The sequence below is a fragment of the Macaca fascicularis genome, chromosome 18 (assembly GCF_037993035.2).
Source record: "Macaca fascicularis isolate 582-1 chromosome 18, T2T-MFA8v1.1".
NCBI classification, from domain to species: Eukaryota; Metazoa; Chordata; class Mammalia; order Primates; family Cercopithecidae; genus Macaca; species Macaca fascicularis.
In genome coordinates this window covers 22563267-22586222 of record NC_088392.1, presented here as the reverse complement: position 1 = coordinate 22586222, position 22956 = coordinate 22563267, and the positions used below count along the sequence as shown (strand labels likewise).

Sequence of the window (22956 nt, the reverse complement as noted above, 5' to 3'; positions counted from 1 at the left end):
TGCTGTCATAAGCACTAATTCTTTTGTGGGTAGGGAGATGCTTTCAGATAAGAGGAATAACCTCTCAGGAGGAGAAGCAGCCATGTAATGCGCAGATGCTGCTGGAGCGTGAGAAAATCCACGGGTCCCATGTGTAAGACTAGAGGGGTAGAGAGGACGACTGTGGCATTTTTATATCCAATATAACATACCGTGGCTTGCACAGGGTTCGAATTGAGCCACCCTCGTGACTGCTGCCTCTGTGATCGCTATGGCAGGTGGAGCCTGGAACAGGTGTCTGCCTTCCTCTGTTATGATTTGGTAGCTTACCTTCACCGCACAGTGACCACATGCTGGCACTGAGGGCGGTCATTTCTCAGTGTGTGATCTCGCAGCTTTCACATCCTGCTTTTACATCTGGTAAATTTTCTTCCTAGTTGCTCATGTGCGGCCTTGGTGACGTGGACGTGAATGACTGGAGACAGCATTCTATTTACAAGAACGGCTACTGTCCAAACCACCCTGTCATTCAGTGGTTCTGGAAGGTAACGAACTCCAGGGCCTGACCCTGCCCCTTGTCCTCCACCTGAGGCAGGATTGAGAGCTGTGTGGTGCCCTCCGTGTGGTCTGACTTCAGGACTGATGCTGGCTTTGGAGTCTGTTAGAGCTTGGACTGCTGGGGGAGGGAAGAGGCAAACTGAGCCAGCAGCCCCGTGGCAGCTCCTCTGTAACTGGAGCAGACAGCTAGACTTGAATGAAGTTGGTCACTGCAAAAGCACACTGGCCTTCCTTGACCACCTCGTGAAAGTGACTTTTATTTGAGGGACTGGTCCTCCAAAGTGTAAATAGAAATGGGGGGCTCCTCAGGGCAGAAACAGGCTTCAGGGTTGGCTTTGCAAAGTGCCACTTTCTGTTAAGAAGTCATTCTCTCAATTTTTAAAATACATTCCAACAAATATTTTGATCTGTGTATCTTTCAACCAAAGATAACACAACTTTGATTTATTATCTTAGGGCCAGTGTTTGTATCCTGTTCAGCTTAGGAGGGAAGTAAAATAGGAATGGATGAGTCCAAGTCCAAGGGAGATGCAGTAAACAAACTTAAAAAAAGAACAGTTACCCCCAAAAAGACTGATTATTTACTTCACCCAAAAAGGAATCATTTAACTTTTTCAAATTTCTTTTATTTTTTTTTTTTTATTTTTTAAAGATAGGGTCTCACTATGTTGCCCAGGCTGGTTTCAAATTCTTGGGCTTAAGCAGTCCTCCTACCTCGGCCCCTCAAAGTGCTGGGATTACAGGCGTGAGCCACCATTCCCAGCCTTTTTCACATTTCTAAATGCCTATTACTACTATTTCAAATGCCAGCAGGAATAGAGATGAAAAAAGCAGAGTCCTGGGCGTGGTGGCTCAGGCCTATAATCCCAGCACTTTGGGAGGCCGAGGTGGGTGGATCACGAGGTCAGGAGATCGAGACCATCCTGGCTAACACAGTGAAACCCCGTCTCTACTAAAAAATACAAAAAATTAGCCGGGCGCGGTGGCGGGCACCTGTAGTCCCAGCTACTCAGGAGGCTGAGGCAGGAGAATGGCATGAACCCGGGAGGCGGAGCTTGCAGTGAGCCGAGATCGCACCACTGCATTCCAGCCTGCGCGACAAAGCGAGACTCGTGTCAAAAAAAAAAAAAAAAAAAAATGCAGAGTCTTCAAATCCTAGTCCAGGTCTCACTTGGCTTGTTTTAAATGGTCCCAGTGACATTACCAGTAAAGCCACCTGGATTCCTGTAATAATGCAGTTATGTAAGATACACAGATTGTTTTAGAACCCCATCTTTGCCTTTGTTTTTTTGTTTTGTTTTGTTTGGCTTTTTTTTTTTTTTCATTTGATAAAATGATGTCTTCTAGGGAACATGTCTACAGTCTGAAATCCCATCTCATAACCTGGCTTCCCCTTGTGATGACAAATCTTAAATACTGTATATTTATCATTGGCTTAGGGGGAACTGGTAAGCCTCGAACACAGAAACATGAGCTCGGTGCCATCAGAGCGTTTGCTTTTTATATCGTTTATTTTGGCCTATTGGCAGAAGAAGAAAGAGATGGACGTTGTGATCACTCAGTCTCTTAGATTAGAGAGGCCGGCTCATATTGTGGCCATAAAAAAAACTACTCAGTTTTCAGTGTCAACTGTCTAGGTCTTACATTACAGTATAAATAAGATTAAGTTCTGCCTGCCTGCATGACAGCAGCATGTGCCATGGGTCACGTGGGGGATATAACGAGCTTCTGCCTCTGTTCATAGGCTGTGCTACTCATGGACGCCGAAAAGCGTATCCGGTTACTGCAGTTTGTCACAGGGACATCGCGAGTACCTATGAATGGATTTGCCGAACTTTATGGTGAGCAGGATACCATTAGGTTCTGTTGTCCTCCTGGGAATTTCCAGCCAGGCGTGAACTCTGGCCCAAGAACCCTGCTGCCCAGGCCTCTGCAGAAAGCTAAGTTTCAGGACAGTGTGCCATGCAGAGGTTGCATGAAAGTTCAGTTAAAGTGCTGTTAGCTGTACTTTATATAGACAACATGGTGCTTCTACCTCGAGGGATTGGGGGGCGGTTTGTGAAGAGATCCATAAGGCTGCTCTTTTTTTTTTTCCTGGTTTAGTTTTTTAGAAAATCATTAGACACTAGGGTTTGCAGGGTCATTTATATGGTGTAAACTGATCTATGAAGTCACCTCCAGTAGGCAGAATTTTTCCATGTTTACTATAGATTTAAAAAATCACTCTCTACTTTGCATACTGAAGGTCACATTTCATTCGCCTTCCCACCTCCAAAACTAGTTTGAAGTTTAAATTGCCAGGGTCCAGCTGAGAGGCTGTAGCTGCCTGCCTTTCCACATAACTGTTGTGGTTGTTAAACTTAGTGCATTTCCATTCTGGAGACAATGCGATCTTTCTGTGAGGTTGTGCAGACCTCTGGCTTCCCTCAACATTAAATATCAATGTTGCAGCAGAAGAGAGTGTCTTGGACCTCACCCTTGGGGGCAAACCCTGCCCTGACAGTAGCTGGACTGCAGACCACACCATAGCTTCATTCTTCTACCCCAAGTACTCTTAACATTTCTTTTTCTTTCTTGTCTAGGTTCCAATGGTCCTCAGCTGTTTACAATAGAGCAATGGGGCAGTCCTGAGAAACTGCCCAGAGCTCACACATGGTGAGTGGCAAAAACACACGCACGTCAACAGCAGTATTTGAACTACTTAGCTGGGTGTGGTGCTGGGCTCGGAGCTATAGATTGCTCTGTTTCCTGTTTGTAAGTAGCTTAGAGAACTAAAGGACAGTGATGTGGATGAAAATAGGAATTGTACAGTAGTGCTATTAAGACGTAATGCGGACCAGGTGTGGTGGCTCACGTCTGTAATCCCAGAACTTTAGGAGGCTGAGGCGAGCGGATCACGAAGTCAGGAGATCGAGAGCATCCTGGCTAACACAGTGAAACCCCATCTCTACTAAAAATACAAAAAAATTAGCCAGGCGTGGTGGCGGGTGCCTGTAGTCCCAGCTACTTGGGAGGCTGAGGCAGGAGAATGGTGTGAACCCGGGAGACGGAGCTTGCAGTGAGCCAAGATTGTGCCACTCACTGCACTCCAGCCTGGGTGACAGAGCAAGACTCTGTCTCAAAAAAAAAAAAAAAAAAAGACGTAATGCACTCAGTATGTTTGGCACGTAAAGGGCTCAGGCGTCCCTGCCATGGGGAATTTCTCCCCTGAGCCCAGTCTTTCCCTCATTATTCTAGGTAATGCAGCTTTCGCTGTTCACCATACATGTATAAGGCAGCTCTCAGCCTCTATAAACACATTGGGTTTTAACTCCAATCTTAAATTGGTTGAGAAATTAGCACAAAATACCCTGTGGAAACATCCTTTTTCAAAGGCCTTCTATGCCCATGAATAACCCGTAATTCCCTGGAATTGAGCAGTAATGTGACTGTGGTTGGAGGAGAGTAAGGGGGCTGACACGTGGCCGGGGATGCCCAGGCGTGGAGCGTGGCTGCCCTCAGAAGGCCCTCTCAGGAGACACAGTGAGGCAGAAGGGTCCGGTTGTTTTCTGAAGAGTTGCGTGAAACCCAGCACAAATGCAGACTGGACAGGATCGATGTCTTGAAGCCGGGTTCAGGGAGCTCTTGCTAACTCAAACTCCCATGTCCCTCATGTTGGTTTTTCTGCATTAAAAAAAGCCTTCATTTCTTGCTCCTGGGGAAGCAGCGGAAGTGGGCCTTCTGGAGAACGGTGAGCAGCGTAGCCCTGTGTTTCTCATGCAACGGGGTCTGCAAAGCCTGCTCTGGCCTTACCGAGCTAACACAAGCGACCGCACACTCCCTGCAGGAAACGCCCTCCCTTAAACTAGCAGTGCTGGCCAGGAGAGAATTCTCATGCAGATGTGTTTGCGAAAACACATTTTCGACTGTGAAAGGTTTTTTACCTCCGTCGGATACCCTTGCCTCTCCAGAAAAGTGGGTTTTTTTTTCCATTCATACCATTCACATGAGTCTCCAAATGGAAAGAATGTGATCATTGCCTGTCAGAGCCTTGAAAGCAAGCTGACTCCAGCCTAAAATTGATGAATATCCAGAGCAGTCGTTGTCCATGGTTCTCTGGCTTTATTCTAAGGGAAGAATGCTCGAGTAGTTCAGAGCTTTTATCCAAACAGTGTCTGAGTCATACGTGGTTTTCTGGATTCTACTGGCCTCCATATGAAAGGCACTGGCGTTGAGCCAAGCCCCAGGACTGTGGGTGGTGATGCGGAACTCAGGCTTATAGTACTAACTAGGATGAAGATTAGGAAAAGCGAAATTATTGGGCACAGTCATCTGTGGTCAGGCACTGCTTAATCTTTATGGCAGCCTTATGAGATATGTTATTCCCTTGGGCTGTCAGAAGGCTGGTGCAGGGCTTACCTGAGTCACAGATTCCCAGGATTTGAACTCAGGTCTGCCAGAATTAGAGCCTGCACCCTTAACCACTACACCAGATACACTGTCTCTGTTGATATAGCCACTTTCTTTTTAGACTTTTCCAAGGAAACCAGATTAGTGAGCCAATTTCGTGTTCATTCAACCCATGTTTCTCCATGACTTCAGGGACACATGTCTTACTGTTGAGCTGTTTTTTTTATTTTGGAGCCCACATGATTCTGCCCCAAGTAGAACTTCCCAGATAAGACCTTTGAACTCAATGGTTCTCAACCGCAGCTGCATGTTGGAACCATCTAGAGAACTTTAAAGAAATCACTCATGCCTGGGATTTGGACTTCATTGGTCTGGTGTGTGACCCGGGCAGTGGGATTTTCAAAGCTCCCCAGATGATTCTTATAGGCTGGCAGGGCTCTTCCCTAGGAAGGGCAAAGGTCTACCTACAGGAGGGGAACCGCCCAGCTGGCTCTTACCAGAACTTATCTTCCTCTTTATGTGTCATGGAAATAAAGCAACTATGTAGTTTTCCCAATGATGTTCTCTCCAGACTAACTTGACCTGGATGGTGGGGACTGGCAGTTGCAAGCAACACTGGCTAGCGTGAGTGGGACCGTTCTGCTGTTTCTTCGAAATGGCTTTCCTCCCTACCTGACCCTGCCTGTATTTTGACATAGGAAACAGGAACTTCACTGGCTGTTTCATGGCAACAGTTCCGCCCTAAAATTTCGCCATACATAGGTTTGATTTCTTCCATGTATTATGATACACAATTAAAGTTCAAAATAAAAATCTGATTTCCTAGAAGAGCAGAAGCTGAAGGATCTGGTTCTCTGTGATGAGGGTGCCTTTCATTAAGCTTTCCAATGAGTGTCTGACATTCAAAGGACGTCATTTCATTGTTCTGTAAAAGGTCACTACTCAGACATTTAAAATTACTCTTCATTAAGAGTCACAGGCTCACCTGCCCTTTTAGGAAGACTCCAAACAAAAATCATCTCATTCAGCCCGTGCATCTTCCACATGAGGACGCTGAAGCCCTCTGAGGACAATGAGCTCCTTAAGGTCACCCAGCTCATTAGTGCAGACCAAAGCCAGGTTCGTGTGTCCTGACCTCTGAAATGATAGGAACTCACACTCACCAAGCATTCAGTTCATTCTGGGGATGGTGCTAAGCACTTGATGTGGTTGACTCATACCATCATCACAGTGGTCCTAAGAGGTGTGTGATGTTATGACCCACTTTTTTACAGATAACATGGAGATGCAAAGTGATGAAGCATTAAGCAGCATGATTCAGAACCTCAGATCTTGACCTCCCGTCTTTGCCTCTCTCTTCATCATTCCAGTGTTTCTCAAACCTGAATAATCTATGGACCTTTTTTAAAGGGAAAAAATGGTCACAGATCTCAAGAATGGGCCTGAGACCCCGATAGGAATTGCAGGCCCAGGACTGTGGAACCCCAGCTGAAAAGCCTGAAGCCACTTTCCGTGAAAGCCTCTTTTAAATGCCATCTGTAGATGTGAAGTCCTGTCTTTATCAATATGATAACAGAAAGTGAAAGCCCTCTATTAGTACTTACTCTTTTAGGATTCCTGGGTTTCTGAGAACCCCAGTTTGACAAGCACAGTGTTATTCTCTTGTCTTTTAGTGTTTAGGGGCTGTTGGAGAATCCAAGTGGAACTCAGTGGGACTTACTCAACATTTAGGGGTTGTTAAAGGGCCCCCTACAGTATTTGTTTCTTTTCTGTGGCTGTGACAATGGTTAGCTTTTAGTGTATGTGCAAGTGCTGCTGAAGTGAGCGCGTGAATGGTTAGCTTTTAAAACCTAGGAGATTACTTTGCTCATTCTTGGAATCACACATCAATACCTGGAGGGGGCGGTTTTAAACACAGACAGTGTGAGCACTCACGGCAGAGACAGCACAAGTGCACTTCAAGAGCTGGGCTTTGGAGCACCCCGGGGCTGTACCTGGCCCCGTGTGACCTTGGGCAAGTTACCTAACCTCGCTGTGTCTCAAGCTCCCCCTCTCTGTGAAATAGGGATGAAGCATTAGCTGCCTTACAAGGTGATTGCCAGGGTTCATAACATTGAGACAAGGCTGGTGGGGCATGGTGAGCACTCCGTGAACTTGAGCTCTTATGTCATAATGAGCTGTGGCCAGTGTGCATGCCATTTTCATGACAGATACACATCAGCAACCACACCCCAACACATACACACACACACACACACACACACACACACACACACAGAGGTGCAGGTTCTGTGGCTAGAGGCTCTGGTCTTGAGCCCCATGTAGACATTCAGTAAATGTTGAAAGGTGTTCACACTGATACCATCTCTTGAGTAATTGAGCATTTGCTGTATGCCAGGCCCACTGATCCGATCCACTTGGCACCCCTGTATGCAGTTTCCCCATGTCACAGAAGCACAGAGGCCATCTGTTTGTCTGAAAGCCCTCACTATTGCCAGGGTGATTTGCAGTCGCCACCCCCATCTGAAGCCTCCAGATATGTAGGGACTTTTTCTAAATGCAACTTTGCATAGCAAATGTCAATTTTGCCTGACTTTGATCAGAGGAGGTAGCTTAGCACTGGTGTTTCGGAGCCCCAGACAGCCTGGGTTCTATTTGTGGGTCTGCCGTATGACAAAGACTGTGACCTCAGGAACCTTGTCTCTGCTCCAGGAGCTCCTGTGCAGAGTAGAGATAACATGACCTGCTTCATAGGGTTGTGATGAAAATGAAGTGAGTTAATAGAAAAGCACTTGGCTTGAGGCCTAGTGTGGAATAAGTAATAGTGTTAGAGACACACACAGTCTTAATTCGTGGGTAACTCCAAAAGCATCAACTCTGTGGTCCAAGGGTTTGGAAATTTTGCCAGTTACTTTGCTTTTCATTTCCCTTCCCACCAGGATTGTTCTAAGATCTGCATCTGACTATAGCAAAGGTTTCATGGACCATTCAAAATGTTCTTTCTCTGTAAATTACATGAGCTTACTTAGTGTAGATGTTTCATAGCTAGAGGTTTTTGGGGTTTTTTTTTCCCCCCAGGTAATCAAAATTGTTGGTTAAGGCTTTTTTATTCTGTTACTCAAACACCATGCCCTACTAACCAGATCTAGGAAGTGCTGTTGTGGCTTTTCACCTATACTTTTTGTTCCTTTTGCAGCTTTAATCGCCTTGACTTACCTCCATATGAAACCTTTGAAGATTTACGAGAGAAACTTCTCATGGCCGTGGAAAATGCTCAAGGATTTGAAGGGGTGGATTAAGCACCCTCTGCCTCGGGGGTGGTTGTTCTTCAAGCAAGTTCTGCTTGCACTTTTGCATTTGCCTAACAGACTTTTGCAGAGGCGACGGCAGAGAGCAGCTGCAGGCATGGTCCCTGGAGCCGAGCCTTCGCCATGCACTCGTCCAAGATCGGATGTGGGAACCTGGTCCCAGCTTGAGTTTCTGCATTTCCCACCACAAATTATCAACTGGTTGATGTGTACACTAATTACATTTCAGGAGGACTTACGCTATTTATGTTGTGCCTCTGCAGGCAAAGCCCTTAATAAATATTTTACATCCTTTCTAATGACAATGAATGGAATTAATCACTCTACAGGTATAGTATTACAACTCATGTTTACTTTTTAAAATGATTTAGACCGATTTTCAGATTTTATTTCGTTATGATTAAAGGTGTCTCATGTACTTGGAAAAGTGAGCATTTTTTTTTTGTATTTCACTTTCATACCAGGCTTAATGTCAATGACATTTTTATTTTTTAAGTCTCTGACACCTCCACCCTCTACTTTATTAGAATTGGAAGGCAAGTTTTTGTCCAAAAACCTTCTACAGACAAGTACTTTGAGAGAATTTCCAATATAATATTAGACATAATAATTTTTTCCATACTCAGAATGAAAAACTGGATATTATGTTTTTGTTTTGGGGTTTTTTTGTACAAATTTAGCTAATAGCTACAGGCTGAGAGAATTGTAACATAGCATGACAAATTTTGTGTTGACTTGAAAGGAATCACACCATTATTCCTTAGAAGTAATTACATGTGCTGTAACACATTTGAGACAGGGTTGGACTCCCATTTCTCATCAGAGAAATTATTTAGCCCTTCCTGGCGCTGTACAGTCATCTTTTATTCTATTTCCTCTTTGCTGTTTGTAGTAGAGACATTCTGAATGAAACTTGGCACTGCTTGATTCAAAACTGTGGAAACCAGATCTGTTTAGTGTCCTGTTTGTATGCGTTTGCTAATGGTAGCTAAATAACCAGTTTTTGTTGTAAATGCACCAATTCTGAAGGCACTTTATGTACTACATGGAGGTCATGTCTGGTTTTGTTTTTATTTTTTTATCATGAACATTAAATGTGATGATGATTTCTTTTCCCCGCACACATCTTTCCGGTGCAATATCTATCCATTGTGAATCTGGCTGCTGGTGTATAAAAACCTGGATGTAAAGCTGAGCCTACAGACCTGTCCTCACCAACTGTTTTGTGATTTCTACTCAACTACAAAGATTTATTTAATGTACACTTAATCTAACTGAGTTCTGTTACCAATGACCTGTTGCATGCTTCGATACCGTGTACTGCCTGAGTTGTGTCTGTTGTGCGCTAGATTAAAAGTGAGACAGAGACTTGACTTGATCCTCTGAGCTCAAGCTGTTGAGCTGGTAGTGGCAGAGGACTGAGGGTACCTGCATAGTTTGATTCTTTTCCACGTGTAAGTCTCCATTGCAGAATTGTCGTGCTTTGAGAAAACACCTGAGGCAGTGTGGGAGTTGAACGACCCGACTGTCCTTTTTAACCTGTGTTATCCTAGACCCTGTCGGGGCAGTTAGGGGACGCTAGAGATTTGATCTCATGCCAGTCATCAATAGGACAAAAGAGTTGTGGTTTGGGGATGTCTGTTTGTTACATAAAAAGGACCTCTCGGTGTAAGAAATTGCCATTTTTACCGTGCCCTGGGTGGCATGTGAGAAGCCATGGAAGGTTGTCGTCGTAAATGAGTTGTCTAAAGGTGCAGAGGCCTGAGGTTTCTAAAAGAAGGTAGATTTCTACAGAGCTGAGTGTTGGTTCCTTTTTCTTATTGGTTGAAAAGTACCTGGTAGTGATCAGAAAACTTAGATGCTATGTAACTTAAAAAAAAAAAAAATCCTACTCATTGGTTTTGACTGTTGGTGAGACGTTTCCCCTACAGTTAACATAACAAATGTCTCAGTGGTAAAAAATCCCCTTTTTGTAAGCCCCTGTAGTCTAGAGTCAGTTTTCTTTTTAAGAATCATGCCAGAGCCTGAGTTGAGCAGTACACTTTCTTGGTTTTTGAGAGTAATCGTGTAATTGTAGAGGGAGAAATCCAGTTCTAGCCTAAGAACTGGGATACTTCTGTCATCTTGTAAACTGTGTATTGAAAAAAACAGAATAGTCACTAAATGCATATTAAGTCAAGTATTGGAAAGTATAAAAGAAAAATCATTCTGACAATTTCTAAGCCAGAAGCAAACAAGAATTACTGAAATCCACCCCATGAATTCTTGGAAGGCAGTAATTGTGAGTGACACCTCAGTTCATCAACCCCTTAATAATACCAGCTTGATTTAAATGACAACTAAATATTGCTGAAGTGGGGTTTTAGTATTTTTTTTTAAAAAAGCAAAACAAGATTCACTAGTCCTCAGCAATTCTCGAAGTTTCTCTCTTTGCCTAAAATGGTCATAGATCTTGATTCTTCTGAATCATGATGACCACACCCCGTCATCTTCACAGCATAATTGCAGGTGGCAGGAAAGACAGTGTGCTCTGTGCTGGGTGAGGAGCAGTTGCTGGGCCATTCCTTGGGCCCCGACCTGCCCTGTGAGTAGCCCTGGGGCAGAGAGGGCAGTGTTGCCTATCCCAGAGGTCGCAGCAGCCACACTGCTCTGCAGGCCGGGCTCTCTTTATAGCCAGAGAAATCACCTTAATGCAGTTTCTTGAGTTGTCTGCTGAAGCTGTAATTATTATGGGCCACTTACATGAGGCCGAGAAGTACGTGCCAGAGTTCACGCACTGCCTGTTGCAGGTTTCTTAACATCAGTTATCACAGCTGCCTGTGTGTCCCGACTATTTCCATTCCTGCCCCTTGTTGGCCCGAGGAAGGACGTGGAAAGAGCGCCTGGCGGAATGAAGGTCCAACAGCCTGTGCCTCTCCGCCGCTGGTCCCAGAGCCGGCAGCAATGAGGCCTTCATTTTCTGTGTTACAGTGTACTCCCAGCTTCAGTGCTCTTTTCCTTTTTGCCTGAAATGTTTATGCTTCTCTGTAGCCAGTTCTCTAACAAATCACAAGAACAAAGGTAAGACACTTGACTTTTGTTTCCAGAACCCTTCAGCAGGTGACATCAGCTATTCCCTAAATTCAGACGAGGGATACAGAGCGACTTGGCGTGTATTATTTCTCCCACGTAAGGGCAAAGGGACAGATTCTTATTAATATTTTTGAGACAGAGTCTCGCTCTGTAGCTCAGGCTGGAGTTCAGTGGCTCAATCTCAGCTCGCTATAACTTCTGCCTCCCAGCTTCAAGCGGTTCTTCTGCCTCAGCCTCGCCGAATAGCTGGGATTACAGGCACCCGCCACCAGGCCTGGCTAATTTTTGTATTTTTAGTAGAGATGGTTTCACCATGCTGGCCAGGCTGGTCTTGAACTCCTGACCTCAGGTGATCCTCCTACCTCAGCCTTCCAAAGTGCTGGGATTACAGGCATGAGCCACCGCACCCGGCCTCACAGTGACAGATTCTGAGAAACAGCGTGCAAAACATTTGAACCATTTTCTACATCTCCCATTGTTGCATAGACAGTGTGCACCGCTGCTAACTTGCCAGAGCCACAGTGGCCCTCATGAAAGCCAGGTTCATACATAGCAACTTTTTAATTGTTCTAACAGTTACCCATTAACAGTCGACTCCTGTATTTCTAAGAGTCTTGTACTCACCTCCGAAATTTAAAAACGTATAAAGAGAGCCTGGGTTAATCAGTTCTGCAGCCCCTACCCACTGTGCTAATTCTCCTCTTCTCTCTCCTCCTTACCCTGCCCCTGCACCCCTGTACTTACAGGGAGAGGTGGGAGGTGCTGTCTGGTATCATTTTCTGCCTTGCCAGTAGGGGGTGCCGCTGTGCAGGGTAACTGCCTGGCCTGCTCCCTTCCTGACCTTCCCCGAGCCCGAAGATCACGCGCTACCTCTGTCATTCAGGCATTGGGGTACATCCTGATAAGTCATGTCAGAACTGCCAATTTCAGGACTCAGATGTGTTTTTAAAAAACAAATCCTTATAAACTCCACTTTGTACTTTAGATTTTAAAACTGGGGGAAAAAATGTGATATTCTTTGGACCACTTTTTTAATTTATATAAGCCTTAATGAACAGTGTCTATACATTTGCATACGCACACCCCCACCCCAGAGTGTTCTCAGTATGTCAGAGAAAATGCTGTAGCATTCAGACAGGAGCTTGGAGAATGTTTTCTAGAAATGGGGTAGCTTCCTGTTGGCATGAAATTTTCCAAGCAAACCTCCCATTAAACATCCGTCGTTTGTTAAAGATGTTCCATTCAAAGCAACACGTTTCAAAGGCATGTCTTTCTGTTCGTTGGCTTTCTGTGTGTAAGGAGTAGCATTGCTGTTGGCACCTAACCTTGCGTGCACTGCATTCTCAACCCCGTACCAGTGCATCAGAAGCCTTCTTCGTGACCGTACCTCTGTATAACTCCGTGTCTGCAGGTATCTGTGTTCCTATGTAAGCCAGTTTTCCCCTTCCACTCAGACTAATTTCACCTAGATTGTCACGGTTTCCTTCATGTTAACTTTGCGTGACTTTGTTCTTCCTTTACTACTATGTATGTAATATATATACATATATACGTACATATGCTGTCCAAATATATTTGTATATATTTGTATAGCATTTTTACACCTTTATTGAGTAATCTGGTTTCAAAAGGGGGTGAGAGCTTAGTCCCTTCTACAGTTTTCTCCAAGCTGTGTCCTCCGAATTTCGACCCTTGGAGCCTGAGAAAACCGTGGGAAGATGATGTGAATTTGCTGTTATTTCTTAATTCAGGATCTATCATCAAATGAAACATGAAAAAAGCAGTGACTTTTAAGGTGAAAAGTTTCAAGCATTCCAAATAAATTCTCAATGTTTCATAACTTTTTATTATAAACCCACCACCTAATAGGAAGCCAAGTACTATTTGATACAGTGGTAAAAACCAAACTACCTTGAATTTTTTTTAAGACAACTTATGAATAATGCTCATTTTCACAATCAGAATAGCTTTAAACTATGGTTGAATTTGATACACACAGGAAAAGTTTTCTTGAAGAACAAATGCTTTTCGCTTTTCTTTTTTCTTGAGAGATCTAAAGAGACACTGTAGATTGTTTTCCTGACAGCAAAAGACTAATGTGACAAAATGAAGTCATTGTAAAGAAGCGATGCAACTTGTCAAATATTTAATAAAGAATTATGGAAGCTGGAACATTTTCTACATCAAGTATTATGGGTTGTTTGATTTAAAACTTCTTTGTGAATGCACCAACTTAATTGTTTCAGAGGGGTTTAAATGCCTGCAGATTTATAGTGCGTTCATTTCCTTCATCTCCCTAAAAGCTCCACCCTTTTAAAAACATTAAAGTCTGGCAGGGCATGGTGGCTCACGCCTATAATCCCAGCCCTTTGGGAGGCTGAGGTGGGCGGATCACTGAGGTCAGGCATTCGAGACCAGCCTGACCAACATGGTGAAACCCCATCTCTACTAAAAATACAAAAAATATCTCTATATTAGCCAGATGTGGTAGCGCATACCTGTAATCCCAGCTACTCAGGAGGCTGAGGCAGGAGAATCACTTGAACCCGGGAGGCAGAGGTTGCAGTGAGCCGAGATCATGCCATTGCACTCCAGCCTGGGCGACAGAGCGAGACTCTGTTTCAAAAAAAAAAAAAAAGTTAAAGTCTGCCCAAAACACATAGCTTAAGCCTACTAAAAGGATGCACATTTATTCTTATCCTTCTACTGTTTTGTTCTTTTATTAAACTTGAGAATTACTGATTTTATGTAACATTTGTATAATCCATGTTAGTCTGTTCCTCAAAAGGCATCCTTGTATGCCTGGCCCTCAACTTGTGTGAGAGTTAATGAGATTCAATAATGAATCTCCAAGTTGCTTCTCAGAAAGGTGCTGTCAAAATCCCGACCGTCAGGAGATCAAGACCATCCTGGCTAATACGGTGAAACCCCGTCTCTACTAAAAATACAAAAAATTAGCCGGGCGTGGTGGCGGGCGCCTGTAGTCCCAGCTACTCGGGAGGCTGAGGCAGGAGAATGGCGTGAACCTGGGAGGCGGAGCTTGCAGTGAGCCGAGATCGCGCCACTGCACTCCAGCCTGGGCGACAGAGCGAGACTCCGTCTCAAAAAAAAAAAAAAAAAAAAAAATCCTGACCGTGTGTCACTGCCCTGTGCAAACCCGGTGGCATTTTTCCTCATGCCATTTCATTCCGCTCAGATCATGTCAGACTCCTGGAGAATTTTCCCTTTTTCTTTAGTACTGAGCTTCCTCTTGATGTGCTTAACCCATCCCGTTGGGGCAGAGGAGGAGATAGCGGGGAAGCAGGACATCATTTAGTTTCTTGCAGTTTGTCTTTTTCCATTAACAGTAGATGGCATCTTGCCAGGAAGCTGTTGGCAGTGCCTGGAATTCCTGCCTCCTCCAGAGTTACGAGTACACATGGGAGGCACAATTGGACAGAGCCACTGTGAATATTTGTATGTTCTTTCTTAAAACCACACATGGTGGAACGAATTATATCAATGACACAGTCACTAGATTAGTAAGCTTTTAACCTGCTCTGAAATCCAAGACTCATTAGGCACTTGTGAGATGGTGAAGCTCCTGGTAAAAGTGTTTGCGGTGAGCACGGGTGTCCTGAATTCTGACGCTAGCTTTCCCGGGGTTGGCCCTCAGAGCTGTGTTCAAAGGGGTTCCTGAGGTAAGAACGCAGAAACCACTTTCTGGGAGAGAACACTTCTCAAAACAGCTTCCAGAGAGCTCAGGCTGTAGAATCCCTAAGGAATCAGTTATAGAACTTGAATGGGCTGGAAAAACTTTGAGCATGAGTTTACTGACGACCCAAGACACAGTCCTCGGTAAGTAGGCCGCAGTGCCCAGCTGTCACCCAGTGGGAGCTCAAGAGAGCAAGAAGGGAGAGTCCCTGTTGGGAACCTTTTAGGGCTGAACTTAGGCCAGACTGGGAAAAAGGTCAGTCTCCCCAATTAGCCTGTTGCTGTGTTCCTTCCTGCCCAGCCCCCTTCACCGTGCCCCGTGCTGCTCGTATGCCTCCTCCGCTTTCCTCTGCAAAGTTCCCAGCTGGGCTGCAAGTCTCGGGTACTTGGAGTGTTGACAGCATGGAGCCCTCCTGTCACCTCCAGGCATAGTCGCCCTCACTTCCCAGGGGCCTCCTGGGGACAAGGCGTCCTGAGCCCTCGGTGCTTCCAGGTGAAGGTCAGAGACTGTCCCTGTGTCACCTTCTCCCAGGCCCACTCAAAGCACAGACTCCCACAAGGGGTTGTGGCTCTTCCAGGTCTTCTGCTGGTCTTACGGCCTTGGTGTTTGAACTGGTTGCGATAACTTCATCCTTTTCTTGGCCAGGTGTCCCCAGAAACTACCTTTTCAGATGTGCCTTTTCCCAGGGCTCCAGGCCCCTCCCTCGCAGCTCTGCAGCCTTGCTGCACAGTTCCCCTTTGGAACCGTGAGGGAAGACCGTGTTTCCTCCACACATTTTTGCCCACCCCCCACGTCAGTTCTTGGAGTAAGCCTTTTTTCCTCTCCGAGGAAAGGGCTTACTTGCAGACAAATGAGTTTGGAAGGGGTGTACGGTACTAGAGCAAGCGCACCTCCAAATAGAGCAGGCTGAAACGGAATAAGGCCGAGAGGGATGGGTGAGAGCCACATTCCTGTGATTAAAGGCAGATTCGGGTGGTGTCTAAGCAATACCCTTCCTAGGGAGTTTTAAATACTGTTGCTGGAATCAGGGAGTCGAGTTCTCAATCCTGTTTGACCTTGTCCAGACTGAGTACCAAGGCTAAAGGCGGAAGGTTCTGCGCTGCGGAGTGCCCAGTTGTCAGCGGCTCGCCCAGGTGTCAGCGGCTCGAATCACGTGATCGCGGAATATGTGGCCCTGCAGGGCCGGCCTTGCTTTGTCTAACGCTCTCCTTTTCCATGTGAGTCCCGGGGTTCTTGCCCTTGATCAGTCCAGATATGACCAGTACTGTGGGCCTGGAGGGCCAGGTTTTGTTCTCATGTGTGGCCCTGGACTCTGCTGGGGCAGCCCTGCCTCCTCTCTACAGACCCAGAACAGCCGCCCCTGTGGGCGCTTCTCCCAGCTAGAAACCTGAGAGCTGATGGGCGACAGTGGTCAGCTTCCTACTGCCCCCGTGGGCCGTGGAAGTGGGTGGGACCTCATTCACCCCACCACCTCCACCCAGTGGCTTGTCTGCAGCAGAGGGGCTACTCAACACTGAGCTCAGGAAGGGAGGCCAGGAAGCCGCACGAACGGCCCAGCTTGGGCAGTTGGGGGCAGCGGGGAATGGACAGACCACCCTGGCCTGGAGGTAACCCCAGCAGAGACACAGCCGGCAGGGTTCCATCCTTCTGCTTCCCAGTTCAGGCAAAAAAAAAAACCCAGGTTTTCCCAGGAAATCTGCAAGCACATTAAGCTGGTCTCTCCTTTAAAAAAGTGCAAGGATGGAGACAGTCCTACCTGTCCTGAGCAGGATGGGCCCTGTGCCAAGCGACCAAGCAGTAGCAGGCTGCCACTATAGGTGGGGAAGGAGCCAAGGAGTCCCAAGAGGAGTTGACAGCAAGACAATTTAAAGAGTGTAAGTAGGCCAGGCAGGGTGGCTCACACCTGTAATGCCAGCACTTTGGGAGGCCAAGGTGGGCGAATCAACTGAGAGGTCAGGAGTTCGAGACCAGCCTGGCCAACATGTTGAAACCCCATCTCTACTCAAATTATAAAAATTAGCCTGGTCTGGTGGCATGCGCCTGTCGTCTCAGCTACTCGGGAGGCTGAGGCAGGAGAATCGCTTAAACCCAGGAGGCTGAGGTTGCAGTGAGCCGAGATTGCATCACTGCACTCCAGCCTAGGTGACGGAGCAAGAGACTCTGTCTCAAAAAAAAAATAATAAACAGCGTAATCAACCTCCTGTGACACATCATCCCAGCATGGGAGTGTATCTTGGCAAACATTCGCAAGAAATTTTGTCTTTCAGGACAGGGACCGGAGCCCACCATGCCCTCTGGGTTATGCCTTGTCTTCCTCAAAATTGAGGAGAAGCCCTTGACCTTGCCTTGAACAAGGCAAAATTGAGGAGAAGCCCTTGATCACTGAGCTGGAGCAAGACCCAAAAAGCTGGAGCAAAGAAGCAGTAGGTGGGAATTAGGGCCCTCGCACCCCGGAGCATGCTACACTCTTCAGTCCTCAATCTTTGAACAGTGAACCCCGGCATGTGGAGCTGGGGGAGCTGGCCCTGAAGGCCGAGATAAGCCTGCACTCCACAGGTGCGGGCCCAGGACTGCCCACACCTGTTAGATGGGCACAAACAGGGGGCCTTCGCTGCTCGGCACCAATCTTCTCTTGCACTGGGGCCCTGTTTCCATGCAGTGCCAGGGGCTTCAATTGTTAGCTCTTTCAGTGTAATTTGCCTCTTTTGGTTTAAAATAGTCTTTGGGGAATAAGTATTCAATTTCTAGATCAAACTCCTTGTTGAGGCTCTTTCCTCCAGAGGTCCCTGGTGGATCCTCATGGGACAGGCTGGGCCGGGCTCTCTCCTTGGGCCTAGGGTGTCGTCCTCTGTCCCCTGAATGGGGTTGCAAGTACTCCAGGGCCATCCTCCAAGGACACCTTGATGGCCTCTGTGATGCTCACCCAAGCCCCAGCTGGTCGATCAGCCCCGAGGCCCTCAGCCATGGCGTCACCCTTCCCTCGCCACAGCCCCCCTTTGTGGCACTCCAGTAGGGCCCTCAGCCCTTTCTGCCTCTCTGAGCTGCTTACCTGCACCTGAGTGAGCGGCCTCCAAGCCACCTGCCAGCGCCTCCCACGGGGCTGGGAAATACCTAGTGGCACCCAAAAGAAAAGGGAAGGAGTTGGTAACAGTAAGCCAAGCTGCCGTAGAGAGTTTATCTTCAGCCTTCAGCATCCTTTTACAGAGACAACTTCCCCTAGGGACAGTGGCCTTCAGTTTACTCTCTTACAGTATTTCCACACCAGCCTAAAGAGGTAGATGTTATTAGCACCAATTTACATACAAGGAAACAGACTAGGAGGTTAGGAGACTCGCAGAGTGGTTCTCTGAACCCAGGTTGTCTGGTTCAAAGGCATCATTTAGCCACCAACCCTACTGCCCATTCCCTGCCCCTGCATCAAAACCTCCTGTCGGAGAAACCAGAGTGTCGAGACAGAAGAAATCATCGATTACACTGAAGGCAGCACGCTAAAGGGGAGAGAGAAGATTGGAAATTGGTCGTTAGATGTGACCATCTGGAGATCTGCCATCCTACTGCCCACACATCCTGGTGAACAATAAACTCATTTGTACTAAGATGTGAATGACTGATAGGCTAAACACGTGACCCTTCCAGAAGAATTTTTATTTTAACAAATACCAAAGGTGATGCTTGGTTTATATCAAAAGGAATCAAGGTCAAATTCATGGCATTTATGTCCCAGAAAATTGGGGAGGTTTTTGAGGGTAGGGGGCCTACTTAAGTTTACAAAATCCACTGACGCCAGTGAAATATGGGACGCCAGCACAGTGTGAAAAGACAGCCTGATCTCCGGGACAGTCCTAGTTTCAGCACCGCCTTTCTGGCTGCCACAGGGCAGAACCCCCAGCCTCCCTCCAGCCTCCCCCACACCACAAAACAAGCATCTCATAGTTTCCAGGGAGCGTCCAGGGACAACATAAACTTCCCTTTGTCCGACAGAGTTGAAGGACTAAAGGGACCAGAGACTGAGGACTGGATTTTCTACTCCCAGGAACTCTTTGATGAAGCTCTGAGATGCTGAATTTTTTAGAGTTTCTGTTATTAAAGGATTTTAGATATTAAGTTGTAATATACAGTCATGCACCGCATAAAGACATTTAGGTCAGCAATGGACCCCAGATACGATGGTGGTCCCGTGAGATGATAATGGAGCTGAAAAATTCCTATTGCCTAGTCATATTGCCTAGTGACGTCATAGCCTTCGCAACACATCACCCTTTCTATGTTTAGCTACGTTTAGATGCACAAACCCTTACCATTGTGCTACAATTGCCTGAACAGAACAGTCACATGCTGTACAGGTTTGTAGTCTTGGAGCAATAGGCTGGGCCATATAGCCTAGGTGTGTAGCAGGCTGTGCCATCCAGGTTTGTGTGAGTACACTCTGATGTTTGCACAATGATGAAATCGCCTAACGACGCATTTCTCAGAATGTGTCCCAGTTGTTAAGCAACACATGACTGTATTTAATATTGTTTATAGCAGAAAGTTTGAGTTTGGGATTTGTCTTTTGAATTCTAGTTATGTAGCTCTCTTAGCAATTCTACGACTCTGCCACTGGGGTCATCATGCTCCCTCACAGTCCCTCTCACCATGACCTCAACCCCCATCCTGGCCCCCTCTTGCCTCCTCTGCATTCTATATTTACTTAGAAGATCCTTGCTTGTTCATCTGTTGAGGTTGTCAGGGGGACATGCCCTCCCCAATGCAATGAGTGTTTAAACAACAATCAGGCCTTTGAACCCCAGGCTCCAGTTAAAAAGTAACAGGCTAGATACTGAATCAATAGGAGGCAAATATTAGCTACAGAGGCTGAGAGAGACCGAGTTGGGAAACACTTACTGCTGGTGACATGCAAACAGCAATGGCCATCCCCACCTGAGGTCCAGGAAGCCCTGGGAGCCCTGTGACCTTGGGCCTGTCATTGTCCTGCTCTACATGTTGAACATTGAAGCCACCAGCCCTTAATTAGCTTCTAGACCTCCCTCAGTCTGGACTTCTGCAATATCCCACTAAAGGGTGTCCATTGATTTTTCCCCTTCCCAGCCATCTTACACTCGTGTGAACCTGCTTCCAGCAAAGCTCTGATCTTGTCAATCTGCTGCTGGAAAATTTTCCATGACTCCCCATTGCACTGCTGACTGGTGCTCAAGGGCATCTACCTGCTCATCAGGACATGTGGGCAGTAGGATGGCAGATCTCTGGGTGGTCACATCTAACCACCAATTCCCAGTCTTCTTTCTCCCCTGCAGTGTGCTGCCTTCAGTGTTATCGATGATTTCTTCTGTCTTGATGCTGCATCTTTGGTTTCCATGACATTTAAATCTTCTGGTTACTCTCTCACTCTTGAAATACTCCTACTTTTTTTTTCTCCTCCCCTAAAGGTAGGTGTTCCCCAATAATTTGTTCTCGGTGAGCTCTCTCTTCCTCTCTCTCTCTCTCTCTGTGTGTGTCTGTCTCTTTCTCCTCTTCCTCCTCCTCCTCCTCTCATGGCTTAAGTTAGTACCTCCATGTGGACAATTCCCAAGTCTATCTCTAGCCCCAGCTTCTCTCCAGACCTTTGTCTCCAAAAGCCCAATGGACTCATCATAGGACATTCCTCAAGTCACCCTAACTGTAAATGTCCCAATCTGAACTCACACTCCTTTTAAACCTCTCCTCCTCTGTGTTTCCAAATCTCTGGGAGTTGTTCTCTTGTATCTTCCAGGCATCCACATTGGAACTTCCTCAGTGACCTTTCACATGGTTTTGCTCCCCAGGTTGAAAGAGTGACAAAGTTCAGTTTTCTATTCATGCATTCACTCATTCGTTCAACAAATATGCATTGAGTGCCTGCCATGTACCAAGCACTTGTAGGGGTTAGTAATACAGCAATGAAAACAAAACAAAAGAAAGACCACTTCCATCATGAGATATATATTCTAGTGGAGGCAACTAAATGAGAAACATATAAATAAGTACAATATATGGTGTGTTAAATGTTGATGAAGCCAGGGGAAAAAATAAAGCAGACAAAGGATCTAGGTAGTATGGGAGGGTGCAATTTTGGATGGAGTGAGTTAGGATGAAGAATGCCAGGAGGTGAGTGAGCGAGCCATGAGGCTTCGGGCAGAGAAACAGCAACTCCAGAGGTCTTAAGGAGGAACAGGAAACAAGATAGAGCCTCTTTGGGACTATACCAAGGTGAGCCATCTGTTAGCCAAGTGAAGGATCAAGTAGAAAGTAAGAGGAACGTGGACGTCAAGGAGGTCCAGGCCGGAGCTAAAGCATCATCAGCATGTACATGGTGTTTAAAGCTGTGACACTGAAAAGGAGGGGTCCAAGGATGAGAGCATGAGATGGATCCAGGAAAGGAGGAGTGGTCAGAGAAGTGAGAGGAAAACCAGGAGACAGTGGTGACCCGGGAGAGATTGGGCTGGGAGCAGAGAGTATATTTATGAAGAAGGGCAGATCAAGTGTGGTATGGCCTGCTGGTAGGTCAGCAAGATGAGGACTGAGAAGCCATCACTGGAATTATCAATGTGGATGTCATTGGTGGCCTTAATAGGAGAGATTTTGCTGGAATTTGGGGGCAAATGCCTCACTAGAGGAAGAAGGGGAGGAGGAACTGGAGACAGGGACACCCATGACAGCTCAGGCATCTGGATTCTCCGCTTCATTTCCACCCCCTCTCCACCTTGCTTGCCTCTGTAACTGCTGCCCAAGTTACGACAATAATGTCCTGACTGTACCTTCCACTTGCTCCCTTCCCATTTCCCAGTCCAGTTTGCACTGGTGCAGCCCAACTCCAATATCTACATTCTCCTGCAGAAATCCTTCAAAGGCTTGCCTGTATTGACCAATGAAAATGAAACTAAAATCTACACTCCTTATGAGTAAGCTCATTCAAGGTCAGGCTCCTAACTCACCTTTTCTCTATGCTCCTATAGTCTCATCAAGGGAACTGTTCCATCCCCATGCAGCCCTTGCATTGCTACCTTCTTGCCTTTGCTCCCACCACTCTCTCTACTCCAAATCTAGCCAACCTTCAGGACCCATCTCAAATATCACCTCCTCCATGAAGCCCTGCCTGATTCACCCTACCAAATGAAGTTCCAACCCTACTCTGAGTTTACAGTACTTTTTTCCTTTCTGTCTCTTATTGTGGTTATTTGCATGACTATCTCCATCCTATACATCACCCGAAGCACCTGAAAGTGTGGGGCTAAATCAATGTTCTCTGTACCTTGGATGCTCAATAAAATTGGATTACAGTAAACTAGGTGGTGCTGGGGAATAGGTGGGGGTGTTGCTGGCTATAGGGAAGTTCGGGGTTGTCTGTGGATTTGTGTTTGAGGATCTTTGCTGTTTCCTGCCTGTGTGTGTTCCTGAATAAACAGTCAGACACTGGCCAGGCTGCCGAGGATTGCCCACCTCACAACCCTGATGGAGCGGCCGGGTTGACTGTAAGGCAGTCATGTGGGGCTGGGCACAGAGGCTCACACCTGTAATCCCAGTACTTTAGGAGGCCAAGGTGGGAGTATTACCTGAGCCCAAGAGTTCAAGACCAGCCTAGGCAACATAGTGAGACCCCCCATCTCTACAAAAAGATGTTAAAAACTAAAAAATTAGCCAGGCATGGTGGTACTTGCTTGTAGTCCCAGCTATTCCAGAGGCTGAGGCAGGAGGATTGCTCAAGCCCAGGAGTTGGAGGCTGCAGTGGGCCATGATCACACCACTGCACTTCAGCTGAGGGACAGAGCACAACCTTGTTTCTAAAAACAGAAACAAAAGTCATTTGGAGTCTCTGGCAAGAGAGCAAGAGAGGAGGCCATGCGACAGTGGCGAACACATTGAAACTGCAGAAAATGATCTGAGACAGTCACGCCGCCTTGGCCTGAGTGTTGCAGTGCCTGTTGGCTCCCCTTGTTTCCT

At 46.4% G+C, this 22956-nt stretch overlaps 1 protein-coding gene and 1 long non-coding RNA gene across 51 annotated transcripts in view; one reads left to right on the top strand and one right to left on the bottom strand.

Moving 5' to 3' along the window:
* NEDD4L (NEDD4 like E3 ubiquitin protein ligase) overlaps positions 1 to 13478 on the top strand; it is a 368857-nt gene extending 355379 nt beyond the window's left edge. For all 50 annotated transcript variants that reach the window (XM_074022439.1, XM_015439728.4, XM_074022435.1 and 47 more), the window contains 4 exons: positions 417 to 524; positions 2282 to 2378; positions 3120 to 3192; positions 8123 to 13478. In XM_074022439.1, the coding sequence (XP_073878540.1) occupies positions 417 to 524; positions 2282 to 2378; positions 3120 to 3192; positions 8123 to 8225 (381 nt within the window). In that variant the 3' untranslated portion in view covers positions 8226 to 13478. The remainder of the gene's footprint in view (positions 1 to 416; positions 525 to 2281; positions 2379 to 3119; positions 3193 to 8122) is intronic.
* A 307-nt stretch (positions 13479 to 13785) lies between these two features.
* Positions 13786 to 20664, bottom strand: LOC135968223 (uncharacterized). The gene is made up of 3 exons (XR_010582826.2): positions 20549 to 20664; positions 18050 to 18111; positions 13786 to 13922 (listed from the first exon to the last, which is right to left on the bottom strand). It is a non-coding gene; the product is annotated as an uncharacterized lncRNA (long non-coding RNA).
* Between the last annotated feature and the right edge of the window lie 2292 nt (positions 20665 to 22956).